Below are 23890 nucleotides of genomic sequence, written 5' to 3' on the forward strand. Positions count from 1 at the left end.
AAACCTTATTTCATTTCTCTGATTTGCCTTTTCAGTCCCGAAGATGCCATTTGTCTTGCATCTAAGGTCATCATTTTTCAAGTGCATGCTCTGGTGTTTTCCTACCTCATTATCATCTCATGCTGTAATACAGATTCATTTGCTCAGATTTCATGTTTACTGGGAGCCTAATGAAAAAATAGACAGAAAAGTCCATTTTAATATGTCTGGTTGATTTTCTTCTACAGTTGCAGCACTTACTATAAGAAGATCTGTGAAAGATCTGGGCAGTGTTGCATGTTCCTTTTAAAGCTCTGGTTTTGCCAGTGCTGTCTCTAAGTTTAGAATGATCTATTTATATAGGTCTTGCCTATCTGTCTCTGGCTTCTGTCAAATACCTCTAAATCCAGCTCTGTTTTTTGGGTCTGTGTTAACTATGGCTATTAAATTGTTTGCATTAAGCTTATTAAAAAAAAAAATTGCCCTCTGTTGAGTAACTCCAATCTGTTTTTCTCCTTTTATTCAATCTTACAGGAAGCTTTTTCTTCAAAGCATCGTGCTTGATGTGTTTCTCAAAAGTGCTTTGGATGTCCATGGGCTTTTCTTTTTGATTTGTGGTGCTGTAATATTTGTTCAGTCACCAGCTGAAGCTCTTTGTGGCCTGATGTGAAAGGTTCTAAGACAGAGAAATGTCATGGCTATTTTTTTCCCTGTGATTTGGATGCAAAGCCAAAAGATGCTGGCTCTCTGCCACAAATTGTCCAGGTTATATTCTGCTTTTGAACAACAGAAGTTTTGAGGGATATATATGTTTCAGCAATTAAAATTGTGTCCTAATATTAGCAGAATATGGACTATAAGAAAGAAATAACTTTTTTTTACAAATAATTGAAAAGCTAACTACATTTTGTATTCAGGAATATTTTTAACTTTCAGTGTCTTTGGTCAAAGCCCTGGTTTGTGGGCAAATTTGGTTTGTAGACACAGTCTGCTTCATTGAGAAGAAACTATTCATTGATTCTGTAGCAGCTGCTGACAAAGCAGAACTGAACTGGTAGCTAAACCAGAGCCCAGATCTGCTCCTTTTGGAAAGACTGGTTGGGACAGTTAGGAAATCTTTTATCTGGGCATTGCAGAAATCTTTTGTTCTTTATGTATAGATACATATGCTTGCAAGTATATATTTGTATCTGTGCATGTACTTTCATGTAAATATTATTCTTCCTGTTTGGTGTGTGTAGGCATATCTGGACTTCCATCCTACATTTTTTCAGTTAGAGCAAAAACTTTGCTGCCCACTTGCTTGACTGCATACATCAGAGAGGAATGTGTACTGTCTTATTTTTACAGCATGCATCCCAAGTGGAGCAATAAAATGCTTTAAGATTGCTTTTTCTAGCACTTAATTATGATGTGCTTTTGTAGCCAAGACCAACAGCTGCTGCTATTGCTATTTCATTGCACCCTAAAGGCACTTAGGAGAATTAACACACTTTTTGCAGAAAGTTGTACAGTAAGGTTTGTGGACACAAGGGTTGGGTTGAGATCACAGCAGGAGGATAATGGCATTTTTCATTGTAGATGTGTTTGCACCTTGCCTGTTTAAATTTTAAGAAAGTCTTGCAGTTAACAGTTGACAGCAGTAATTAACTTAAAAAAATATTTTTTTCCTGTGTCAGTCCTGACTAATGCTGTTCCTTTATAACTTGTAGGTGCTCAGGTAGACCAGTCAGTGTTTGAAGAGCTTATAAAAGAGCAACTTCCAGAGCTGGCTGAACATATGAAGGATCTGACAGCCCTAGCTTCCATCTCTCTTTCCTGGTTCCTTACCCTTTTCCTCAGCATCATGCCCCTGGAAAGTGCTGTGAATGTTGTGGACTGCTTCTTCTATGATGGCATCAAAGCCATTTTCCAGCTGGGCTTGGCCATACTGGAAGCCAACGCTGTGGATCTGTGCAACAGCAAGGATGATGGGCAGGCCCTGATGATCCTGAGCAGGTATGGCCACACAGGAGTGCTCCTTTCACCTCAGGCTGTTCTGCCCTGAAACAAAGGCATTGCTCAGTGGGCATCAGGGCCCTTCTGTGTCACCCTGCTGCTGCTGCTGTCGCAGTGTCTGCCTTAAACAATGGCTTTGTACGTCGGACGAGATGTCCTGTGAAATTTCCTGGCACTGCCGCGACATGCATCGCCTGCGTCAGTGTGCAATATTTACTGCTGCTCTCCGTGCCTTCCCTAGACTCACGGGCTTCCTGCTCCAGACTTCAAGGAGACAGAAGTTTTCTTCCTTGGGCAGCATTTAGTCATTTGGCTGGCTTGCTGTTCCTCAGATGAGTAATCACAAGGGCATTTTTGAAAAGTCTAGCTTGCCCAAAACTCAATTTATTTCTAAATCTGAGCCATAAGACTTATTTGTGTATTTGAATTGGGAAGAGCACAGTGCAATGTGATCTGTGTTCTTATGCATTTCCTCCCTTCAGGTTTTTAGAGCATGTCAAAAACGAGGAAAGCCCTCTGCCACCTATTGGTAATCACCATGCATTCTTCAGTGATGACCAGGAATCCTCTCCAGTGACTGAAATTGCAAACCTGATTCATGACTCCTATGAGGTAAAATAATTCTTTGTATCTACTAGTCAGTTAAGTTAGAATTTTAAAGAAGAAGGTTGAATTCAGCTTGCATGCTTTGAAAGTTAATACACATGTTTACAGATTCCATGACTGAAGTGCTCTCATGCACAAGACTAGGTGTAGTATGAGTACCCAGATTAATTAGAGACTGGGTATGCTTTTTCTTCAAGGTCTCACTGCACTTTAAAAGTGTATTTCCAATTAATACAGGTGTCATAAAACGCAGCACAAATAATAAACTTCTGTTCCTGTCTTACAGAAATTTGGAGACCACTCTGTGGAACAGATAGAGCACATGCGCTACAAACACCGGATCCGTGTCCTGCAGAGCCACGAAGATACAACCAAGCAGAATGTGGTGAGCAGGGCATTGTTTTGACTGAGGTAGCTCAGCATTGCCTCTGGAGACACATGGGTTTAGTTTTTAAAAAGGGGCCACCAGGTCTTGAAAAATCATTGCTGACTCTGCAAAAAGCTCTTCCTGGGATGCCAATGGTTTTTCTTTGGCAGCCATGTGCATTATTACAGTTTAGGGTGGCTTTAAAGTTCTGAGCAGCTGCAGGACTGTCCAGCCCAGCCCCTTGTCTGTGACTGTGGCTGGCCCTTGGCAGATGCCTGGGGAAGAGGAGAGACAGCACCATGCGATGCGTCCCCAGCCTCTGTGACCTGTAGCTTAGGGACTTCCTGTCTTTGTTTCTAATAGCCCTTGAGGGATTTCTCTTTTCATGGATCTGTCCAACTGGTGAACCTAAAGAAGGGGGAAACAGCGCAGAGATTTTTTAATAGTGGTTTTCAGCTGTTGCACCTAAGGACAGCTCATGAATCTGCCCGTGTCAGTGATGTCACTAACACGATTTTCTTTCTTTTTAAGCTTCGAGTTGTCATCCCAGATGTTTCAATTCTTCCTGAAGATTTAGAGGAATTGTATGACTTGTTCAAGGTTGGTCTCCCTGAAAAGCAGGGGATGCACCTCATTGAGGCTTCTTTGGGAGTAACTTTCAGCTGTTGCTTGGCAGTGCAGCACTGATCTCCCGTCCTCTGCCTGGGCTGTGCTCCCTGGCTGGGATCTTGCCGTTTTGTCCTTTCTGTGGTTGTTAAAGAGGAGCAGTAAGGTACTGATTCTTCAGAGAACTGCTCCCGAGATTCTTTCTAACTTTCTGCTTGGAAATGGTCTCTGCCTGACATACTAGGTTCTGTTAACTTTTACATGCAGAATAAACTAAATATTATGTAGTTGTGCTTATTGGGAACTTGGCAGTGCTTTTAAATCCTGTTCTGTAAATGCTCTTTAAAGGCAGACACTCTTCTCCATGGGGAAAAAAAACCCCAAACCCCACAACCTTGTGTCCTTGCCATTTGTTTCAAATTGTCTAATAGGTTCTTTTTGAGGTTTTTAAATTTTTTTTAAACTAAAACCAGTTTCAGTTCCTTTCTGTCAAGCTGATGCTTGATAAAACTTAAAGTTGGATAAAGGACATCTAAACTTGTACAACTATACTTGATTTAGAGGTCCAAGCTGTAATTATTTCCCTTAATGGATCATTTCTTCTGTGTATTGTTCATAGCCATAAATACTGAAAATATGACTGTGGTATGCTGTTAGTGTTACACAGCTTTGTCACCAAGAGCAACTCTATCCTGCCTCCATTAGTGGTTGTAAGATGATGCTGCTGGGGCTTCTTCTTCAGTGCTTCCCTCCTGCTTCTCACTGCTGGTTTTGATCTTTGACCAGCCCGCACTCCCCGAATTTTGTTTTCTGGTAGTGGTTCTTTTTTTGTTATTTCCCTTGCTCTCCCAGGAACAGCTTGCTTTGTTGGGACTCTGTTTTGCCGGTCCCTAACAAAAGACTAATGGTACAGTATTGAAATGGCGAGGTCTGAGAGAGAATAAATGTGCATGGCCAAGTCTGTGCTTACTCCATATTTTTTACAGAGGTGACCCTCTGTACCTTTGGATGCTAAGGAACATTCTGGGTCAGATGTGATTAAACAGAATTTCAGCAGCCCACAGTGAATTTTTTTCAAGAATCTGCTCTGTCTCCTTTCATATTTATTAATTATCCACCGGAAATTGTGAGAGTGGCTGGCTGCTCTGATGCAAGATTTGCTTTTTCACACAGGACTGGTCTTGGTATCACTATGACACCTTGCACAGAGCGAATTTCGAGCACGTTACAGCGTAGTTTGATGTGAATGCCTTTTTCTGCTGGCCGTGCTCTCTGCTGCCGCGCCCCGCAACAACCGCTCTCGTGTGTCCGATTTCTCCTAGAGGGAACACTTGATCAGGTGCTACTGGGAAAGCAGGAGCGCGGTGTCGGAGCGCCACGACCCCAGCAGGCCGTACGCCGAGCAGTACCGCATCGACGCCCAGCAGTTCGCCAGCCTCTACCGCCTGCTCTCGCCCTGGACCTGCGGGGAGCACACCGACCTCCTCGCCCACAGGACCTTCCGCCTCCTGGACGAGAACATGGACCGGCTCGTCGAGTTCAAGGGGCTCGCCAGCTGCTTGGGTATCGGCTCACTGCGGCTGGGCCGGCGGGCAGAGCTGGGGGTGGCACGGGGGAGACAGGAGTGTCAAAATGCCACCTGAATGGCAGAGGCTGGTTTCTATAATTACCCATATCAGTGACCTTTACTCATTCTTTTGTGTTTCAATCATCTGAAGTCAATTTGATTCAAAAGACAGCACGAGGACATGATTGAATGTTGTATTAGAATATTTGATTTCTCAGACAATAGTAATTTTGTTGAAAATCTCGTATGACTGAAGAATTATACTTGGGTTTGCACAGAATGCTAGGAAATCCTCTCTACCAAGTTGTTGCTCTGAGTATGCCTCTGAAATCTCAATGTACCTCTTTGAAACTGCTTTTTGAAGACTTAATCTTACACAGCTGACTGCTGCCCTGCCTTGCATGTTGGCAATAAGCAGAACAAAAAAAAATCTGGCCAGCAATGACTGAGGGCTGTGCTAGTGTTGGTCTTGAGGCCACCAGCTGTCCTAATAGGTGAAACTGCCTGTCCAAAATCTAGCTGAAGAGGAAGTGGCAGATCTCAGCTGATGTCTGACCTCAAGTGGAAAAAAATGAAATTCAAAGCTTCAGTAAAAATCAGTGATTTTGTATTCTTTACACTTAGGATTTTTAGATTTTTTTTAATGTGAACACTAAGACACCCTGTATTCTCTTTTTATTTGATCAGAGGGATACAACTTTTAATTTAAAGCTTTCCACAGTATTTGAGTGCATTTGAAAGTTTAAAATCTAATTTTTAGTGGTCATTGAAAATGTGAATTATATTACATGTGAAATAGTTACCTCCTTTGGGCTTACTCTGTAGAACAGCAGTAAGGGCTGAAGGGGAGAAATACTAAGAATATGATGTTCCCAACATTATCTGTCTCCCACCTCTCACATTTCTGTAAATCTGTGGCAGCAAGCAGCCTTTACTAGATTCCCTGCCCTCCTCCTCAGTGATGATTTTTAAATGGTGCTGAAGCTCCACAGGGTGAGGTCCTCCCAGTCTGTTTCACAAGAACAAAGACCAAAACAGATGGCTGTCACCTGCTATTCCTCATTGACAGGCACAACCTGAAGTTACACACTGGCCATATGTTTATTGTCCATGTAAACAGTTGTCCTTTGTGCACCGAGACATGCCTGATTTATTTTAAACTGTGGAAGTAAATGCTCTGGTTCACTTCCTTCTTGTTCTTTATTTTACTTGCAGATGTTATGTATAATGGAGAAATGAATGAAAAGATAAAGTTACTATATAAGCTGCATATCCCACCAGGTAAGAAATCTGAAAGGAAATTATTAACTCAGTTTCCTAAAAAAATCTCTTGATTTTGGGAAAAAGCTGCTTAATGAAGAACCCCATCTTGCTTCCTTCCAGCTGGGAGCACACAGGATGTGCATTTGTAGTTATACTCTCTGCATTTTACAAATTACTCCATTAATTACAAACGGAACCTTTTTGGATTAAATGTATAGATTACAGTGTCAAAGCTCACACATCTGTTGCATTCAGAGATCTTTTGCAGGCAATTACGTGGTTACTTCCAGACAAAATACAAACTGAAGTAACATTTTTTAATGGCTTGTAGTCCATGCACAGTAGAGATCTCCTTGTATATCTTGATCCAGTTTTGATTAGGTGACAAACTTCTGTGGTACTTTCTCTGTGCAAAGTTTCTAATTAAGTGTGCAGTTCTTGGCAAGCTTCCAAGTGCAGCACCAGTCTTACAGGAACATAATTTTACAGTATGATTTAATGAAGTACCTGAAAGCATTTGCAAAACATCTCTGCACAATTACTTCGCTTTCTTCAAGTATGTAAATTTTAGAAAAATAAATAACCATCATGCTGAATTCAGAGGGTTAAATTTGTCACATTTCTTGGATAGCTCTCACAGAAAATGAACGAGACAGCCAGTCACCATTAAAGAATCCTTTGCTGTCAACATCAAGACCACTGGTCATTGGAAAATCAAACGGTATGTCCAGAGTGGTTCTCTCATGTGAGTGTATGAGATAACCAACTTTACACTTGTGATCCCTCCCATGTTATCTCTGCTCTCTGGGGTTTATTTTGAAATGTAAATTCACTCCAGTGACGTGAAAATTAATTATCCTTTTTATGTCTGCTCCAAAAAAGGTGATGCAGTAGATTACCAAAAGCAGTTGAAGCAGATGCTGAAGGATCTAGCCAAAGAAAAGGATACTAAAACTGAAAAGGAATTGCCAAAAATGAGCCAGGTATGTACCTTAGAGGCTGTACTGTTTCTAAAGAAGTGTACTCAAAATGAAATTATTGACTTCAACTTCAGCCCAAACTTGGATTCTGTCCTTCAGGCATTGAGGATTGGACTCCTCTGATCCAGGGAGCAGGTGCTTAAAAACTTTCACTGTCAAAAAACTACCTTCCTAGCAGTTCCCTCTGCTCAGACTGGCTGGTGGATAGAATTTCAGACTCACCCTCACCTGCAAGCAGAATATGCAAGCAAACAGGTTTATGCAGGCTGGAAAAAGGCCTCCTCCTAAGCCAAAGAATTCCCAAGAATGCACATTTTTGTTCTGTTTTCTCATACCTGCTCTGCACCAAAGCAGTAACTTCTTAGTCCGCCACACCTGGACCTTGCCCTGTCTTAGCCAAACACTGACTGGAACTGCAGGAAGGCAGCTGAAGGCTGTCACAGTCTGTTTCCTAATGCCAGTAGCTTTCTGTGTTAGCATAAGGAAAGCTACTGCAGGGAAAAGGGCTCCATACTAATAAAAGAAATGTACAGACATACAAAGAAAGATGGGACTGCCCCCAGAATTCCTTCTGTGCTTGTGTTGCTAAGTGAAGTTTTAAATGGGTGGCCCGTACCTAGCCTGTCAGCTCTGCGTGATCTCATCAAGGCACGATCTCATCAAGGCATCATTTCACTGAGGGATCACAACTTCCCCAACAGGATAGATGGAGAGATCCTCTCTAGCCTGATAACCACCGGAAATGGGTGAGCAAGGGAGAGACAGAAAGGAGCTGGGCAGGGAAGATCTCCGAATTGTTCTAGAAGAGCTGGGAAAGAGGGGAGAGAAACAGAAGGGAAGTTTTGCCTGCAGGCCTGTGGATGGCTGCTTTGGTTGTAACCCACTCTGTGTAGCAGCCACCAATCAGGGATTTTCCTTTGCCTTGTCTCTCACTTGCCCATAGATCATCTGTCCGGTCCTGATTCCCTTCAGGGTATCAAAATACTTCACTGCCCTCTTCCTTTTTTGATTTCAGCACAGGGTTTCCTAGCACCACTGGGGGTTGAAATCCTTTCTCTAACAGTTTTTTAAAAGCAGGCAGAAATTATAAAAGGACATACAAATGTACACAGCATTCCACCTGCCTTGGCACTGCCGTGCCCCACCTGACTCCTGCAGTGATCCTTAGCGTGGCTGCTCAGGACTTTGATGCTGGTTTTTCATCCTTTACAGAAGGAGTTCATTCAGTTCTGCAAAACGTTGTATAGCATGTTTCATGAAGATCCAGAGGAGAACGATTTGTATCAAGCCATTGCCACTGTGACCACACTGTTACTTCAGATTGGAGAAGTAGGACAAAGGAGCATCAGCCTGGGGAGCGGGTCAGACGAGTTCACCGAGGACTTACAGCCCGAGGGCTCTGCTTCAGAGCAGGATGCTGTTTTTACTGACACTGTGAAGACCCCTCACAAAGACTCTCAACCTTCACCTGTGACTGAAGGGGACTGGAGTGTCTCCTTTGAACATATTTTAGCCTCCCTCTTGACTGAACAATCATTAGTTAACTTCTTTGAAAAACCCTTAGAACTGAAACCAAAGCTTGAGAATGCAAAGCTAAATCAATACAGTCTCAGAACAAATGGAATGAGCTGCCAGTCACGGAGTGAACTTGCAAAACCAAGCATGCAATAGCAGCAAACATATCAAAAATGAAATGCACTGAAGTTATGCCAAAGGACATACTGTAAAAGGCTTGCTGTTGGCAGTGGACTTCTGGTATCCAATTTGTTGGGTCTGTGGTTTTCAGTTTAAGAGCTTTAAAAGCTAAAAGGGTGTGTAGGTTTGTTTTGTGCCATTGACTTATTATGTTCTTGTTTTGAATGTAAAAGGAAACATCTGTCTGCAGTGTGAAGAACTGAAGCCCTCTTCTGCACTGGGAGAACAGAGGCTGGCTCCAGTTGTCTTTCTTTAAGCAGGGGAAAACACTCCTCATCTGCTGTCCAAGTTTGTTTTGGTTGCCTTTTTTTGCACTAATACTGAGAACTGTTTCAATGCTGGTAATTGAAACTATTTTAATATATTTGATTGTATTCCAATTTTAATGTCTTGCTGAAATGTTAAGTGTACATGGACTGTGCTTCTGATGTTGGTCTGTGAAAATACGCACTTTTCAATAAACCCTTTTTGTACAAGACTGGCATTGACAGTATTTACTGGTTTAGGGAAGCTAAGTGCCTGTAGTCCCTACTGCTTTCTTTAAACAAATACCCTGAAGTAGCATGATCACAATTACTTCACTCATCAACACCGTTTCTGTGCTGTACACAGAGCTGCTTTGGGAGAAGCCTACTGAGTCTGCCTAAGAGGCCAGTGGGACACCTCACCCACATGAGATTACACACATAAAATACCAATCTAGCAGTTTTGGTTGAGTTTTTCTTGTTTTGTTTTGAAACAAACTGAACTTAAAATACCTGTGTAAAGGCTCTTTAATACCCAGAACGAAACAAACACACCACAACTCTGCCACCCACAAAGAACATTTGAATCTCCTCCTTATTCAATTCACATGTAATGGAAGTCTAGCATATCTTTAAGAAAATTACACCTTTATGTTCAAATTCAAAGAAAGCAAAATATTTTAAAAGGCTGGTACCTGTTCAATTCAGTGCTTCACAGCTGAGAGCCTGAAAAGACTGGACAATAAAAAAACAACTAAAGAATATATTTATATTTTTATTGTAATGAAAATCCATTTAATTTTCATCCACATTGACTGTCTGTAGACCTGCAAAACAAGACATTTTATCACCACCTGTTATATATATGGAAGCCTTCCCAACAAAGTACACCTACAGTTTCAAGGGTTGTCTGCTGATCTGCTTCTGGAAGAGCAAACTCTACAGACAAGTATTTCCGCAAATGCTAAAACAAAAACTTACGGTTGCATTTACAGAATTGATTTTTTCAGATTACAAGCAGAGGGGGCTTAACCTGCCTGAGCTTTTGACAGCAGAGGATGGGCTTAGTGACCACCCTAGTGACTATGGCCTGTGTTTTTCAATCTCAAAATTTACATGTCATTTCACTCCTTTTTGATTTGGAGCCCTGTTCTCTACAGCAAAGCCAGGTTAAGCCAGTGGTTCGACTTCTGCAGCATGATTTTCATCTGAATTTTGCACCGCAGGAGGAGCTGTCCTGCTTTGCTTCTTGTTCAGATACTCAGCATGGGAGATGCATGACCTTCCTTACCTTTGAATGTTGTGACTGGTACGTAGGTAACCAGAGTGTACAGCTTGTTGGGTGAATCCTCATCCTCATTGCGCTTTCTGGACAAACGCACACGGATACGGTAAGGAACGTTCCTAAAATGGAGATGGCAGATTAATTTGCAGTGAAGTATGTACTGAAACTCATGAATTCATAGCAAAGTTCTTTCTCAGCACCATACCAAGAGCAAAATCTTGACCTTAAGAGACTGTATGGTTTGCCTTAGAGGAGTTTTTGTTTGTTTGTTTTGCTAGGTTTTATTCAAGTTCAGCAGGTAAGATTTAACTGAGCCTTGAGTAAGATGAATTCATAACCCAGTAGGAGCATAAAGTCAGAAATACTGAGGAAATACACCTTGAAGATGATGATCAAGTGAACACGATGAGCAAGCAGCTGTTAGTAACAAGCATTTCTTACTACAATATAAAATAGCGAAAAAAACCCCAACAATCTACCCTGAAAGTTCAAGGCCTCTGTGAAAAGTCAGAGTATTGCCTATCTTTATGCCAGAAGCCCTAGAAATTCTAGTGAGCATCAAGCCTGAACCAAGGTCTCACTTACAGGGCACAAAACTGATCATCATTTCTTCCTCACAGAGCCCACAGAATTGTAAACTAAATTGTTTCATGGTTTTGTTCATAACGGGCAAATCACAGCTTAGTGTCCTCACCTAGTAATGCCCAAAATATGCTGCTGAGGGGAGGCACAGAATTTTTTCTCCACACCATTTTTCACATAACCTGCCACCTCAAACTCAGAATTTTAGGAAACTCCTGCTCAGAGTACTATGTGAAGGAACCTGCTCCTCCTCCCTGCTGCAAGAACAGCCTTTTAAAGAACATACTTATTACATCAGGTGGACATAGCACTTAGACACAGGAACTGGCTTTGCTTTATTCCCTTCCTGTCAAAGTCAAAAGCATTTTTCAGTAATTTATGTAGATCACTGACTATCATACCAGCCAACACGGTGATTTTAGCCTCTGCTGATCCTTCCAGAGGAAGATACCTTACTTTGCATGCATTATGTATTCTAACTAGTAAAAACTGCAGATTCACACTGGAAAGACAGACGTGGTGACTCCTTGCTCCACAGACTGCACTTGTACCAGTCAATATGAGAAAGCTTTGGTTAGCAGCCTCACTACAAAGCTCTGGGGTTATGGATGCTGTCTCCTGCTTCCACTGCTACTTCTTCACTCCCTATGAACTGGGCAGGTTAACAGAGAGGCCAGAGAACCCCTGCCAGTAAGACCCAGTAACTCAAGTCTCATCCTCCCGCTCTGGTTTTCAAGGAAGGGTCGGCCACACAATGCCAGGCAAAGCATTCTATGTATGTCATAGACCGGACTCAGGGAATTAACTCCCAGAAGACATGGTTTAAACCCATGTGCATCTCTCAAAGCATCAATCCAGATCAGTTAACCTTTTATTACAGTTTAAGAGGTCCCACTCCCCACAGGAGGTCTACTGGGCCATCTTTACACATGTCCTTATCAGCTGCCTTTGTAGCAGTGATTTAACAGAAGTTGTAGTTTTTGGTCCCCAAACTACTTATTTATTTGTTCTTCCAAGAAAAGATTAATGGCCCCATTGAAAATACACCTCCTTTTATGCAGCATTTGTTCAGCATGCTTCAAAACCCAATTCTGTTTAGACACACTGCACAAATCCCACTCAGCCTGGGATTGTAGCTATCACTAAAAGATCAGGTTTATAAAAACTATCTGCTGCAACAGGGATCAAGGTACTAAACTATTACAATACCCCAATCCTTTCTCTTCCCTGTCCTCAGTCCCCAAACCTGCACTCCTTCTTTCCTTTGCTTTATTCTTATGAAAATAGAAGAAAATTCTTTCAATCCTAGAATTTACCAAAGCTTTGTTACAAATACGCCAGGACAGCTGACCAGAACACAGAGGTGACAGATTAGGTTGGTGTGTATGCCAAGAAAGAAGCATTTGCAAAGAAAACGCAAATACTGCAAGAAGTATGCAATCTTTTCCTAATCCTTCATGTCCTTCCTCACTCAGGTAAAGAAAACCACAAAAACCCACCTTATTCCTTTAGCCCAGACTGCTTTGTTCAGCCTGGTATCGATGCGAACGTCAGGAGTACCCATCTCCTTCATCGCAAATTTACGGATTTCCTTGAGAGCGCGCGGTGCTCGCTTCTTGAAGCCCCTGGGACAAACACAAGAGCCATTTCTTTAGCTTCAGGACACTGTCAGCACAAGACACTTGTTGCATGTGCTGTCCAAACACAAAACCCCCCAAAGCACTGTGCTTAACAGCAAACAGCTGCACCAGCCTGACCAGACCTTCACTCTGGCAGGCAGATGCTAACTTTAATAGAAACCACTTAGGTAGAGTAATTTCAGTAAAATTTTGCAACCACAAGATCTCCTGGATCTTAAGCTTTCATTTCAATGTCAACACGTTTGAATGTCTCAGTAACACTGAGAAGATCAGAGGTGTCACAGACACTCTGAATAAAACCCCTATGAGCAAAGCAGTGTAACAATAGTAACATAACCAGGACAGAACTGTATCAGTATTGAAATAAACAGCAGAAGAACAAAACTGATGTTATTCTGAATATCAGCTTTTGCTGAACAGTACTTGATGGCTACTTTCTTTCACACTATCAGTACTGCACCAACACCTCCATCAGAACTGTTTTTCTCCCCAGCACAGCCTGTCCCATGCCCATTATGGCCAGATCCTGCAGGACTGGGCATCCACAGCAGAAATAAGAGCTGAACCATGAGCGTGCTGCTGTATTTATTATACCCACACCGTGACAGGGGCTGTGCCAGCAGTGCCTGAGGTCCCACAGTGGGCTGTATTTAGTTATACTATGTGCACACTGCTGTTGCCATTCTGTGCTAGAAATGGGAAGTGGGTACTCGATCACAAGTGAGACAAGCACTAAATAAAAAGCATTTAAGTCTAGCATATCATGCCCAAAAAGAAAGGCGGGCAGCAGGATCATCAGCATTGAAACAGAATGAAGGGCCAGTCAGCAGGCAAGGCCAGAACATCTCACTGCCATGTAAAGAGTACCACTGCCTTCCATTCCCAGCAACAGTTCTGCAATGCTCCACTGCCTCATTTCTCTGCTATTCCATGTCAGCCATGGTACCAATTGTTTGGATTTGGATGGTGTCTTCCATGTGCTTGTAAGGCACACACACAGAATGCAAGGGCACTGCAGCTTCCTCTGAAGCACTTCTCCACTGCAGTTTCATGAGCTTCAGCATTTGGTCAATTAAAAAGCTACTCTTACCTACACACAAGAAATATCCTTTAACACAAATCACATCCCAGTTTACACATCACACAATTCTGTAATTTGACTATAGCAGTATTTAATTTCTGGAACTTTTTCAGTGGGCTGAAGCTTAAGCATTTGCTTGGGAAAGAATGGCAACCTGTGCACAGAAGTAAATTAATCTAACTTAAGTTCCAGAACACTCACCATCACAGAAACAGGCTTATTCCTGAAAGCCACAAGCTAAGTCTGGGGCTGCACAGGTACAGAGCTGCTGCCTCAGGACACAAGAGAGGCACAAGGAACCACAAACAACACATTTGAAGGACAGTCCCTCTCTGCTCTTTAAAACCTACCGAATCCACTTCCAAATGCCAAACTTGACTTGACAGAAGGCAAATTTCGCTGATAAAAAGAACTTACACGCCATGGATCCGCTTGTGAATGTTGATGGTGTATTCCCGAGTTACTACTTCGTTGATGGCAGAGCGCCCCTTCTTCTTCTCGCCGCCTTTCTTTGCGGGAGCCATCTCAGCGACGCTACAAGGCACCGCGCACACATCAAACGCACCGCTCGGACCTTCCCCGTCCCCAGCCCTTCACAAACCGCGCAACTCCCACATTCAGAAACTTTAACCCGAGCTTCATTAACCCCCGGGGTCGCACCAGTGGCAGGCTCCACGCAGCGACTTCCCAGCACCACAGATGCTTTACTTCCATCTCCCTGAGGAGAGCAGGGAGTACATCCGAGACCCTTCGACCACCTCGCATTAACATCGGCCTCCCGGCCAGCCCCAAGCCCCCTCCCTCCGCAAGGCGACCCAGGAGGCAGCTCAGCCCGTCCCGGGATGCACATGACGGGGCCAGACCGGCTCCTCCCCGGGCCAACAGCACGGGCCGCATCCCCGTCCCACGAGTCCCGCGGGCCTCCGCGGGCCCGGGAAGAGCAGGAGAGAGGCCCCATTCCCGCCGAATGCGGACGCGCCGGGAGATCCCAGCGGGTGTCCCCCTTGCCGGGCCGCCCCCCATGCCGGGCCGGGCCGCATTCGCGCCGCGCCGCGGGGTCTGCGGGGCGGATGGAGGCGGATTCGGCGGGACCGGCCCCGGGACACACTCACCCTGCCCGGGCACCGGCCGGAAAGGAGCGCGCGGGGCACGCTGGGAAACAGGAGCTCTTCCGGGATCAGGCTGGGAAGCGACTGCGCCGGCGGCGGGAGGGGCTGGCATGGGGGCGGTGTCAGCGTGTGCCGGTACCGGGGTGTTCTGTGGGCACTGTCAGTGTGTGCCGGTACCGGGGTGTTCTGTGGGCACTGTCAGTGTGTGCCGGTACCGGGGTGTTCTGTGGGCGGTGTCAGTGTGTGCCGGTACCGGGGTGTTCGGTGCCCGCCCGCTTCCTCTGAAGGGTCTCTCCCTTTTCCTTGGAGTGGTGTGTGAGGAACCCAGCTTGGTTCCTCATGGAGGAATGCTCAGTGGTGCTTCCAGCAAGCGTTTTGCCTCTTGCAGATCTGGAGCTCCTGCTCTCCAGACAGAACCGAGGCATCCCGGCGTGGGGCAGTAGCCTGATGAAATCACCCGCCTGCCTGGAAAACCGACCTGAGCTGAGGGACTGTGTTGGGACAAGCTGGGTTTTGGCTATAATGAAGTAGAACAGCCCAGCTCTGTCAGGAGGACTGGCATTGCCTTGTGTGTGCAACAGAGAACAAGGACAACAATCCCAAACCAGAACGTGTGTATGGGGAAGAGCATGAAAAACTAAGTCTTGAAGTAAATCTGCTCTTGTGAGCCGTCTGTATTCCTTCCAAGCATATTAAACCAGCTCAGAAGAAGGCAACCCCATGCTATTCACAGCATCTCTCTGTTAATAGCTTACAGCACCACTGGTTTTAGAAAGTTAAGTATTTGCTCCAAGGCTGAGTTTTGTTTGGACGTACCACTGGCAATTGGGAGAGATGTGGGTTTGTAATCCCTGAGAGTGGAACAAATTCTTAAAGGAATTTTCCCTCCCCGTGTCTCCTGCCATAGTAGTTGAGATCTGTCAGCTGCTGCTTCCACAGGTATTTCCTCTGAGGTGCTCATATTCCTTCATTACCTCTTCCTGGATGACTTTTGGGCTTACAGATTTGTCCCCTCCCTTCCCAGGAGTGGCTGGGATTTATGAAGTTACCCTCTAGCTTATTTAGCTTTGTCTGCAGTTAATGGAAGGAGAGAGGTTCCTTCAGACATTAAGTGAAACTTACACATCTAGCTTTCCAGTCTTCATCTGGTGGGGTCACTCTTGCTTCACTGAATACAAGACTTTAAAGGGATGAGCAGGCTAATTCACCCTGGTAACTAAAGTTAGTAGTAAAAACGCTTTCTTAGAGACCCAATACTTGATTCCCTCATCTTCTTTCAAAGAGGGATGAAGGACTGAAGTACACTTGCACCTATCAGTGCTACCACCCAATCTTGCAATTGAAGCATCACAGTAATTTTGTCAATGGATTCTTCAGGAGATTTTTAGCTTTTTCAGAACTCAGGGCAAATAAGCTTTTTTTCATTTCCACAAAAGTTGACTTTCACAATTTCCAGCTCCTAGCCCAGTTACCTCTATGGCATAGGAACCAGAACATGTGGGCCCTGCTGATGTGATCCTTGGTACTCAAGGGAGGGAAGGCCACGTGTTCCCTTTGTTGAACTTCATGCTGGCTCCAGTGGCTGCAAGCTGCCCTGAGGGCCATCCCCTTTCAGTCCTACTGAGGGGAATGAAGACATTCCTGTGCTCAGTCACCCACCTCGATCTGTGCTGGAGGTTCTCCCTGTCTGCAGAGAGAAAGCAAGCCTGTACCTTGGCTGCTCCATCCTGCAGTCAATTTGAATTCAACATGAAAAGGAGCCTGCACAAGGATGCTAAAGTGGAAACCAGACTATCTACAGGGCAAGTATTCCAGAAGATATGTGCCCCAAAACTCAGGACAGCAGTGTCTTAATACACTGATGCTGGACATGGGTCAAAGCCCTGGCCTATGCTGAATCAAACTGTTCTTTAAACCATGTTTTGTGCTAATATAAAACTCTGTGGTTGGAAGTACAAAGCTGCCTGAGGTCTTTAAAGGTGCTTAAAATGAGCTGTCTTCGCTTGCAGCTAATAAAACTTCCTGAGCTTTCATTCTCAGTGTCTATGCCATGACAAAAACTACAAGGGAAAATACTGGGTTTTGCTAACTGGGTGCCCAACACCATTCAAGTCGGCGGCTAAGATTAAAAGTCTAAAGTGAATCACATAGTTCAACACTCACAGGAAAATGTGTGCAAGTCCTGCTTAATAAAGCCTTTTGGCTATTTTATTTTATTCTACAAATAAAGACAACTGTCCATCATTAAATGGAAAAAAAATAATAGTTTGAGTTGTATATAGCATGAAACAGTAGTTCCCTTCACAAAAACATCTCTAGTTCATTAGTTTATTACAAAATACCCACTCACAAAAAAGCACAAGCACAATCTTTATACTTGTGAAATGAGTTGATATTTCATATACAAAATAATTTCCACATAATTCCATATAATTTTATTTTATATAGAAATAGGTCATTATTACAACAGCTATACAATACACTACTTTTTATTTAATAATTACATAAAATCTTTTTTAGAAACATATCAACGGAAAACATACAAAAAAAGCGAAAAGTGCATTTTCTTTTTTTTCCCCTCCAAAGGAAAATTTAATCCTAAATGTTATAATGAAAGAGATATGTAATAGTCTGCAGCATCCCGAGTCAGTGGGCCAAAACACAGTGCATATTTCTGAGAGACTTGGAGTGGGTGAGTTTAGGTTGAAGAAGGATTCGTGTTGTACTACTGGAGAATTGCGTGATTGTGCTTACAATTTGAGTTCTCCTTTGCAACCACAATTCATGTATGAAACAGTCCAGTGTGGGTTGTGGGTTTGTCTTTTTGGTTGGTTTGTTTTTAGTAATGAGGAACAGTTAGGGTAAGCTGCATAATACTTTTCAGATTCTACATCAAGGGTTATGAGCTGTAGACCATCTTCACCAATGGCTGGGCTTTTTCCTCCATTGGATGTGCTAATTTGGCCACAAGAATAAAGAAACAAACTTCTCTTTACAGAAAGTGCCTAGGTTTTCTCATCTGTGCAGTTGTGCAAAATAATAATAATAATAATCATAATAAAAATAATCTCTTGTTCTCTCCTCGATAGACCTTTGACGCAGTGCTTTTCATACACAAAAGAAGAACTGAAACAGTGAAGGCCAAGTACCTCATGAGTCTGTCGACAGTCTTTTGGAATTGCCAGATGGCTTCCAGAGTGACACGCTGGGACTGAACGCCTCTTCCCGTGCTCCCAGCGGTGACGGAGGCTGCACAGGATAGCGCTCCTTTTCATTCTGCTCTCTCAGTACATCCTGTGCTCACGACACAGCGCGAACGGAAGCCAGCGTGCCGTGAATGCGCTGTCTGTGGCAGTCTGCGCTCTGGGCGTACTTCTGTCATAGAGCTTGGAAAGAAATGCTTGTGCAAAAGCCAGAACAGTAAGTACAAAGTCATTCTCTTCTGCCCCGTGTGCCCATTGGTTAAAGCTAATCGTGCATTGATTGTGCTGGTGGGACTCTATCGCAGTGGCTGCGGTAAATTTGATGATTCTGATAAACTATTCCTTCTTCTTGATGTTAGTTGCTGTTGATGCTGCTGCTGCTGCTGTGTCTGATGATAGCCCATATTTCCTTGCTGTGGTGAGTAAGATGGCAGGAGCAAAGAATCGGGTTGTTCATTGTGCAAAGAACTTGGTGTTTGCACCTACAGATAAAATAAAATTTGTCACGGTGTTTGATTCTTTCACGCATTAATGCTCTTTGTCCTTAGGTTACAGGATGCTTAAAAATACTCTTGGTTTGCTGGCTTTTATTTCTGGAGCTGTTTGGCATGAGGGTAGCTTAACTAATGCTAGAAGGAATGGACATAAATTGCAACAAAAAACATTGCATTTAGGCATTGAAAAGGTTTTCTCACAGAAATGCATTGCCTGGGATTTGCAGGTTATCCTGAAAAGCCTGTTTGGGAACCGTGTGGCTGAACATATCAGAAATGACACGGATGGGTGGCAGAAATGAAACAGGATTCTAATATGCCTCATGCTGTAGCCCTTCTAGCCCTTCCTTTTCCTGAGCTTACAGTTGGGTGTGACCTTGCAGTGTTGATGTGAATTTTGCAGATGCTTTATTGGAAACAGTATCTGCCAGACTTTTTTTTTTCATTAATTCTCAGGCTATGATAAGGATTTAATTTCAGTAACAAGGGTTTAATCATTTGAGGTTGGTTATACTCTTTCAGTGATGCCAGTGGATACGTGACCAGGTTTCATAGACTCAGTTCAGCTCCTGTTGAACTAATACAGAGACACCTCATTTCCCCCCTTTACTTTAGTATGTGTTGAATTAGGTCAAAAAAATAAGTATTTTTACATCTTCAAATCACCTGGTTCTTCCAGGCAACGTGCTCCACTTTATGTTTTTTGCCTTGTGGAGTTGAGAAATATGTTAGTTTCCTGAAGGGATCCAGATATCTGATCCAGATCTATTTTATGTTGATGCTGGTAATTAAAAATCATCTTTTGACTTGTAAACTAAGCAATTTTATTCTGAATAAAGAGAACAGAACAAATCCTAAGGCATTCATTTTCTCCAGCTGGAAATAAACTTTAAATATATCCAAGATAATCTGATTATGCTTTAAATGTACAGAATTAGTAATTTCCTTTTAAATATTCTGACTGTTCCCACTGCTCCCTTGCTGTACTAGTACTGGCCACTGTAGCAGTGTCAGAAGTCAGAATCTCTTTAACGGACATTCCTGCCAGGATCAGGCTCCAGCAGACACCTGGGGCCCCTCTTGCACAGCCCACTCACCTTGTTACTCTGAGTGCACACTTTATACATCATCCTCTCTGTCCTACCTGCAGGTAGCGTTGTTGCTGATGCTGTTGGTGCTGGAGTTGCATAGGTGCCAAAGAGGATGGCTGGGAAGGAGGGGTAGTGGTGAACCCTTGGTTTAACACTGCTTGTCCCATCAGTACGATTGGAGAGCTGCTGCTGGAAGTCTGCACTTCCAAACTTTGAAACATTTGTTGGGTTTGAGAATATCTATGGAAGAAAGAAGTAAAACAATCAAGAACCAAGTGTTGGAAACAAAGGTGTTCTCTTAGAAGGGGGATGGCAATCTCTAGCCTTCCTAACTCATAGAATCACAGCACACTGCCAGTTGGAAAGGTCCTTAAAGACTGTCTAGTGCCAACCTGCCTCCCATAGGTGGGGACATCTTCCACTAGACCAGGTTGCTCAGAGCCCCATCCACCAATCTGGCTTTGAACACTTACAGGGATAGGACATCCACCACTTCTCTGGGCAACCTGTTTCAGTGCCTCACCACCCTCACAGTAAAGAATTTCTTTCTAGTATCTAATGCAAACCTGCCCTCCTTCAGTTTAAATTCACTAACTTTTGTCCTATTCCTATATGCCCCTTCTCTCTTGTAGCCCCTTCTAAGATAGTGGAAGGCTGCTGTAAGGTCTCCCTGCACCTTCTCTTCTTCAGCCTAAACCCCCCCCCACATAATTCCCAATAAATTATTCCAGTGCATGGGACCTGCTAATATGAACAACAGCACTATTGGCAGCACTGCTTTCCCTTACTCTGTGTATAAGCTGGGCTTGAAGGGAAGAATACATTTCACCTCAAAATCCAGATCACATTTTAGATTAATTAAGGATTCTGTTTATGCACATCTTGTTTTCAGCCACAGCATTCACATCCCTGGCTCATTAAACCAAATGGCCTTTGATTCTGTTTTAATATGCTGAGCCCTGAACTGCAGCAAGAGAGAAGCAAACGCACTCCTGTCCTGCTGCCTGTGCTCCCCTGTGACTGCCTGGGGGGTGGTGATCTCCTGCAGACACATGGCTAGGGTTGATTACTTCTTAAGCTGCTCACACACATATTGCCACGTACAATCAGCAGTTCCCATCACCATGAGCCCCACTCTAAGAACAGAAGAAGCCTCTAGAAACCCTCTGGAACAAGGGATGTGACAGAACCAAAATACTCGTCTCCTCTTGCCATTCTGCTTTTGCAGAGCAAAACTTAAATATGTGTTGTTTTGTGGAAGGCTGTGAGCAAAACCGCAATGGAACTATTGCCAACCCAGCCTAATTCTGTTTATCCTGTAAAGGGTGATGAGATCATAGTGTGGCTTGTGTTCACTCAACAGCTGTTCAACATTAGGGTTTAGTTAGAAATGCTACAGTCTGGGTACTTGTATGAGGATGTGAGCTCCTATAAAAGGGTCCCATGAGTCAGGAAGTCTACATGAGCTGGGAGATGCATCTTTGCAAATAAGGCCTCTTTTATTCAGAGGCTTAAAAGCAGAGCTACAATATTTACATTTGACAAATTAACTCAAGATAATCTTAAACAACAATAATGATGTTTAAAAAAGGAAGTAGCGAATATCTACGTCCTGAGATAACATTAGAAGAACACTGTTTTATAAAAATAATTAATTTTAAAGGAATGATGTGCAAACAGTTGCTTATTATTTTATCAGTTCACAATTCAGTACAGTGACAAAAAAAAGGTATATTTTGACCAGCGTGTTCTGCTTCCTTCATCTAAGTTTTGAGGAGACAAAACAACTGAGGTGAGGCTTTCCATTTTCACCAGTCAGTTAACTGAGCCAGTGCTGACTTTCTCACATTTACCTTGGTGAGTCAGAAGTTCTAGTGCTGAAGCAGGCAGCATCTGAAGAACAAAAATTCCCCCAGCCATGGCCTGTTAAAACGCTACTGGCATTTTTGTTTCTCTCTGTCACTCTTCCTGATATGACCAGGCACGGTAAGGCTGACCCTGATGCTGGAAGGCAGGGTCAGCAACGTAACACATTCTCAATATTTATAACTACTTCATCATCTTACAAAAGAAAGCTACTTCCCCTCCAAAGCAACTTTGATGTTTTATCTTCAACAAGGCACGTACTTGGCCTGGGATCCCGCCATGCTGAGGTCTGAAGGGTGTCTTGCATTACAGGACCCAGGCATCATGGGCTGAATAGGCTGGCTAAGCAACAATCTGGCACATGAGGGGAAAAAAAAAAGACATTGCTGGAGCAGAAGTACCGTACAAATCCCAGACTGTGCAAAGAGAAGCGGCATTTTCACAGGCACCAGGCCGAGTGTGCGGAGCTCTGACCCAGCTGCTGGCTGTGGCAGGCGCGTCCTGGGCGCCGTGAGGCGGAGACGGGCAGCGCCTGCCCTCTGGGGTGATCTGGGTGCCGGACCTCATAAATCACATTTTTTACCATTATTATCTGCTAAGTGTACGGATGCTTGAATAATATTTTACAACTTCGGTTAAATTCACCTTGTGCTCTTCAAAGCCAGCAGCAAGGTATCAGTTTTCATTACGCTACGGGGTCAGACAGCTACACTTCGGGAATTTTAATCCACCCGTGCATTACTGCAGTCCCAAGAGCCCCGTTCCCGCCGGGCAGAGCTGGAAGCTGAGCGCTGCCGAGCGCGGAGCCCGCCCTACCTGAGCTGCTGGTCGTGGCTGCAGCCGGCGGGCGCGGGGGTGCCGCCGCGGGACAGGCCGCCAGGGGGCGCCGCGGAGCCGCCGCCGCCTGAGGCGAACGGCGCGGGCGAGGGGCGGGGCGGGGGGCGGCCGCCGCCCGGCGCCAGCTCCGCGCTCCGCGCCGCCTTCGGGCCCTGCAAGAGAGGAGGAGAGAGCGGGGAGACAGCCCGGCTGCGGCACCGGTGCCTGGCGGTGCCCCCAGCCGGCTGCTGTCACCATACGCCCAATGACTGTCATGGCCACGGCTGCCCCGGGCCCGCTCCTACCGGCCGGCAAACCCAAACGACCCCCCAGTTAAGGCAGGAGCAAAGTTAAGCGCGAGGAGCTGCCGCCAAGCACCATGATAGAAAAGAAAGAGATCAAATAAAAAAAAGTGGTGTTTTTTTGTTTTTTCTTTTGTTATTTTTTCCCCCCTATTTCACAGAACAGGTCAGCTTGGAAGAGACCTCAGCGGGACATCTGGTCGGGCTTCCCTCCTCCAGCAGGGTCATCCCAGAGCACATGGCTCGTGTCTAGGCTGTTCTTGAGAATCTCCAGTGAGGGAGACTCCACACCCTATCAGGGCAACCTGTTCCAGGGCATGGTCACTCACACAGTGGCAAAGAAGTTCTTATATTCCGATGGAGCTTGCTGGGCATTAGTTTCTGCCCCTTGCCCTGTATTTGTTACACGCTCTCTGTTTTAATAGAGTCATTATAACACAGGTATGAAGGAGGTGAAATGCTACAGCTGGAGACTCAGAAGACAATAATGGAAATATGCTTGCCACGCAATCAGGAAGCTGAGGAGCTCAGTTTTCTGTGAAGGGAGGTACTACAGGTGGGTGGAAGAGCAAACACTGGAAATGTTGAGAAACCAGCAGTATGAACAAAAAATACAGTGCCAAACCTAATAGCTTTCACAGATCTCAGTTACTGCTCAGGCTGAACTTTATTGTGCTCTGCAGGAACCTGTTAACGTTCACAGCCTGAGGGTCTCAAATGAATCTCCATGTATTCTGTGTGCCACCACAGCAGACAGGCTTTGTTGCGTTGGTGGTGTCCGACTGGGCTCAGGGAGCAAGTGTTCTCAGAGGTCTCACTATTTCAAGTTTCCAGTGTGATCAGTCAGGTTTCTTTCAGGACCACCTGAAGACCAGTAAGTCACCAACACATTTTGCATGCTCCCCTGCTCCATTTTCAAGCTGAAACAGCTGCTCAAGTAACCCTCCTGGCTGAGATCTTAAAACAAGGCTTTAAGGAAAAGGTAAATGCTGTAGGGTAGCCCGTTTTATAGGCTGCCCTTATACAGAAGAATAAGAAAGGGAAGGCAAAGGCACAGTTACAGGACTGACATTATTTTACTCGCTTTCTCAAGAACAGCTCAGTGTCTCCTTTCC

At 44.3% G+C, this 23890-nt stretch overlaps 3 protein-coding genes and 1 long non-coding RNA gene across 7 annotated transcripts in view; 2 read left to right on the forward strand and 2 right to left on the reverse strand.

Annotated features, from left to right (window-relative positions):
* TBC1D8 (TBC1 domain family member 8) overlaps positions 1-9545 on the forward strand; it is a 48956-nt gene extending 39411 nt beyond the window's left edge. For 3 of the 4 annotated variants that reach the window (XM_041418019.1, XM_041418023.1, XM_041418021.1), the window contains exons 12-20: positions 1692-1977; positions 2460-2589; positions 2870-2968; positions 3482-3550; positions 4879-5119; positions 6339-6404; positions 7018-7107; positions 7269-7369; positions 8579-9545. In XM_041418019.1, coding sequence (XP_041273953.1) covers positions 1692-1977; positions 2460-2589; positions 2870-2968; positions 3482-3550; positions 4879-5119; positions 6339-6404; positions 7018-7107; positions 7269-7369; positions 8579-9037 — 1541 coding nt within the window. In that variant the 3' untranslated portion in view covers positions 9038-9545. The remainder of the gene's footprint in view (positions 1-1691; positions 1978-2459; positions 2590-2869; positions 2969-3481; positions 3551-4878; positions 5120-6338; positions 6405-7017; positions 7108-7268; positions 7370-8578) is intronic. The other variant, XM_041418020.1, reaches the window with a different exon arrangement.
* A 523-nt stretch (positions 9546-10068) lies between these two features.
* Positions 10069-15045, reverse strand: RPL31 (ribosomal protein L31). Its single transcript, XM_041418024.1, has 5 exons — positions 15007-15045; positions 14312-14428; positions 12673-12798; positions 10598-10710; positions 10069-10133 (listed from the first exon to the last, which is right to left on the reverse strand). Exons 2-5 carry the CDS (start codon positions 14416-14418, stop codon positions 10102-10104), a joined length of 378 nt encoding a protein of 125 aa, XP_041273958.1. The 5' UTR covers positions 14419-14428; positions 15007-15045; the 3' UTR covers positions 10069-10101.
* Positions 15046-17317: 2272 nt separating this feature from the next.
* The window catches only part of NPAS2 (neuronal PAS domain protein 2), a 53772-nt gene continuing 47199 nt past the window's right edge, over positions 17318-23890 (reverse strand). The window contains exons 17-20 of the mRNA XM_041418025.1: positions 22474-22646; positions 21919-22011; positions 19845-20031; positions 17318-18688 (exon numbers count right to left, since the gene is read on the reverse strand). Coding sequence (XP_041273959.1) covers positions 18503-18688; positions 19845-20031; positions 21919-22011; positions 22474-22646 — 639 coding nt within the window. The 3' untranslated portion in view covers positions 17318-18502. The remainder of the gene's footprint in view (positions 18689-19844; positions 20032-21918; positions 22012-22473; positions 22647-23890) is intronic.
* LOC121343123 lies at positions 18288-23831 on the forward strand. The gene is made up of 3 exons (XR_005953649.1): positions 18288-18423; positions 18566-18624; positions 23217-23831. It is a non-coding gene; the product is annotated as an uncharacterized LOC121343123 (long non-coding RNA).

Source organism: Onychostruthus taczanowskii, unplaced genomic scaffold, assembly GCF_017590055.1.
Source record: "Onychostruthus taczanowskii isolate IOZ18803 unplaced genomic scaffold, ASM1759005v1 scaffold58, whole genome shotgun sequence".
In the NCBI taxonomy this organism is placed as follows: Eukaryota; Metazoa; Chordata; class Aves; order Passeriformes; family Passeridae; genus Onychostruthus; species Onychostruthus taczanowskii.

Excerpts from the sequence above, each read along its gene's own strand:
- RPL31 (XM_041418024.1), bottom strand. The coding sequence starts at position 14,418 with ATGGCTCCCGCAAAGAAAGGCGGCGAGAAGAAGAAGGGGCGCTCTGCC. Across the intron at positions 12,799-14,311 it reads CACAAGCGGATCCATGGCGT|GGGCTTCAAGAAGCGAGCAC; the intron begins GTAAGTTCTTTT and ends TGTTTGTCCCAG. Across the intron at positions 10,134-10,597 it reads ACCAGTCACAACATTCAAAG|GTCTACAGACAGTCAATGTG; the intron begins GTAAGGAAGGTC and ends CTTGTTTTGCAG.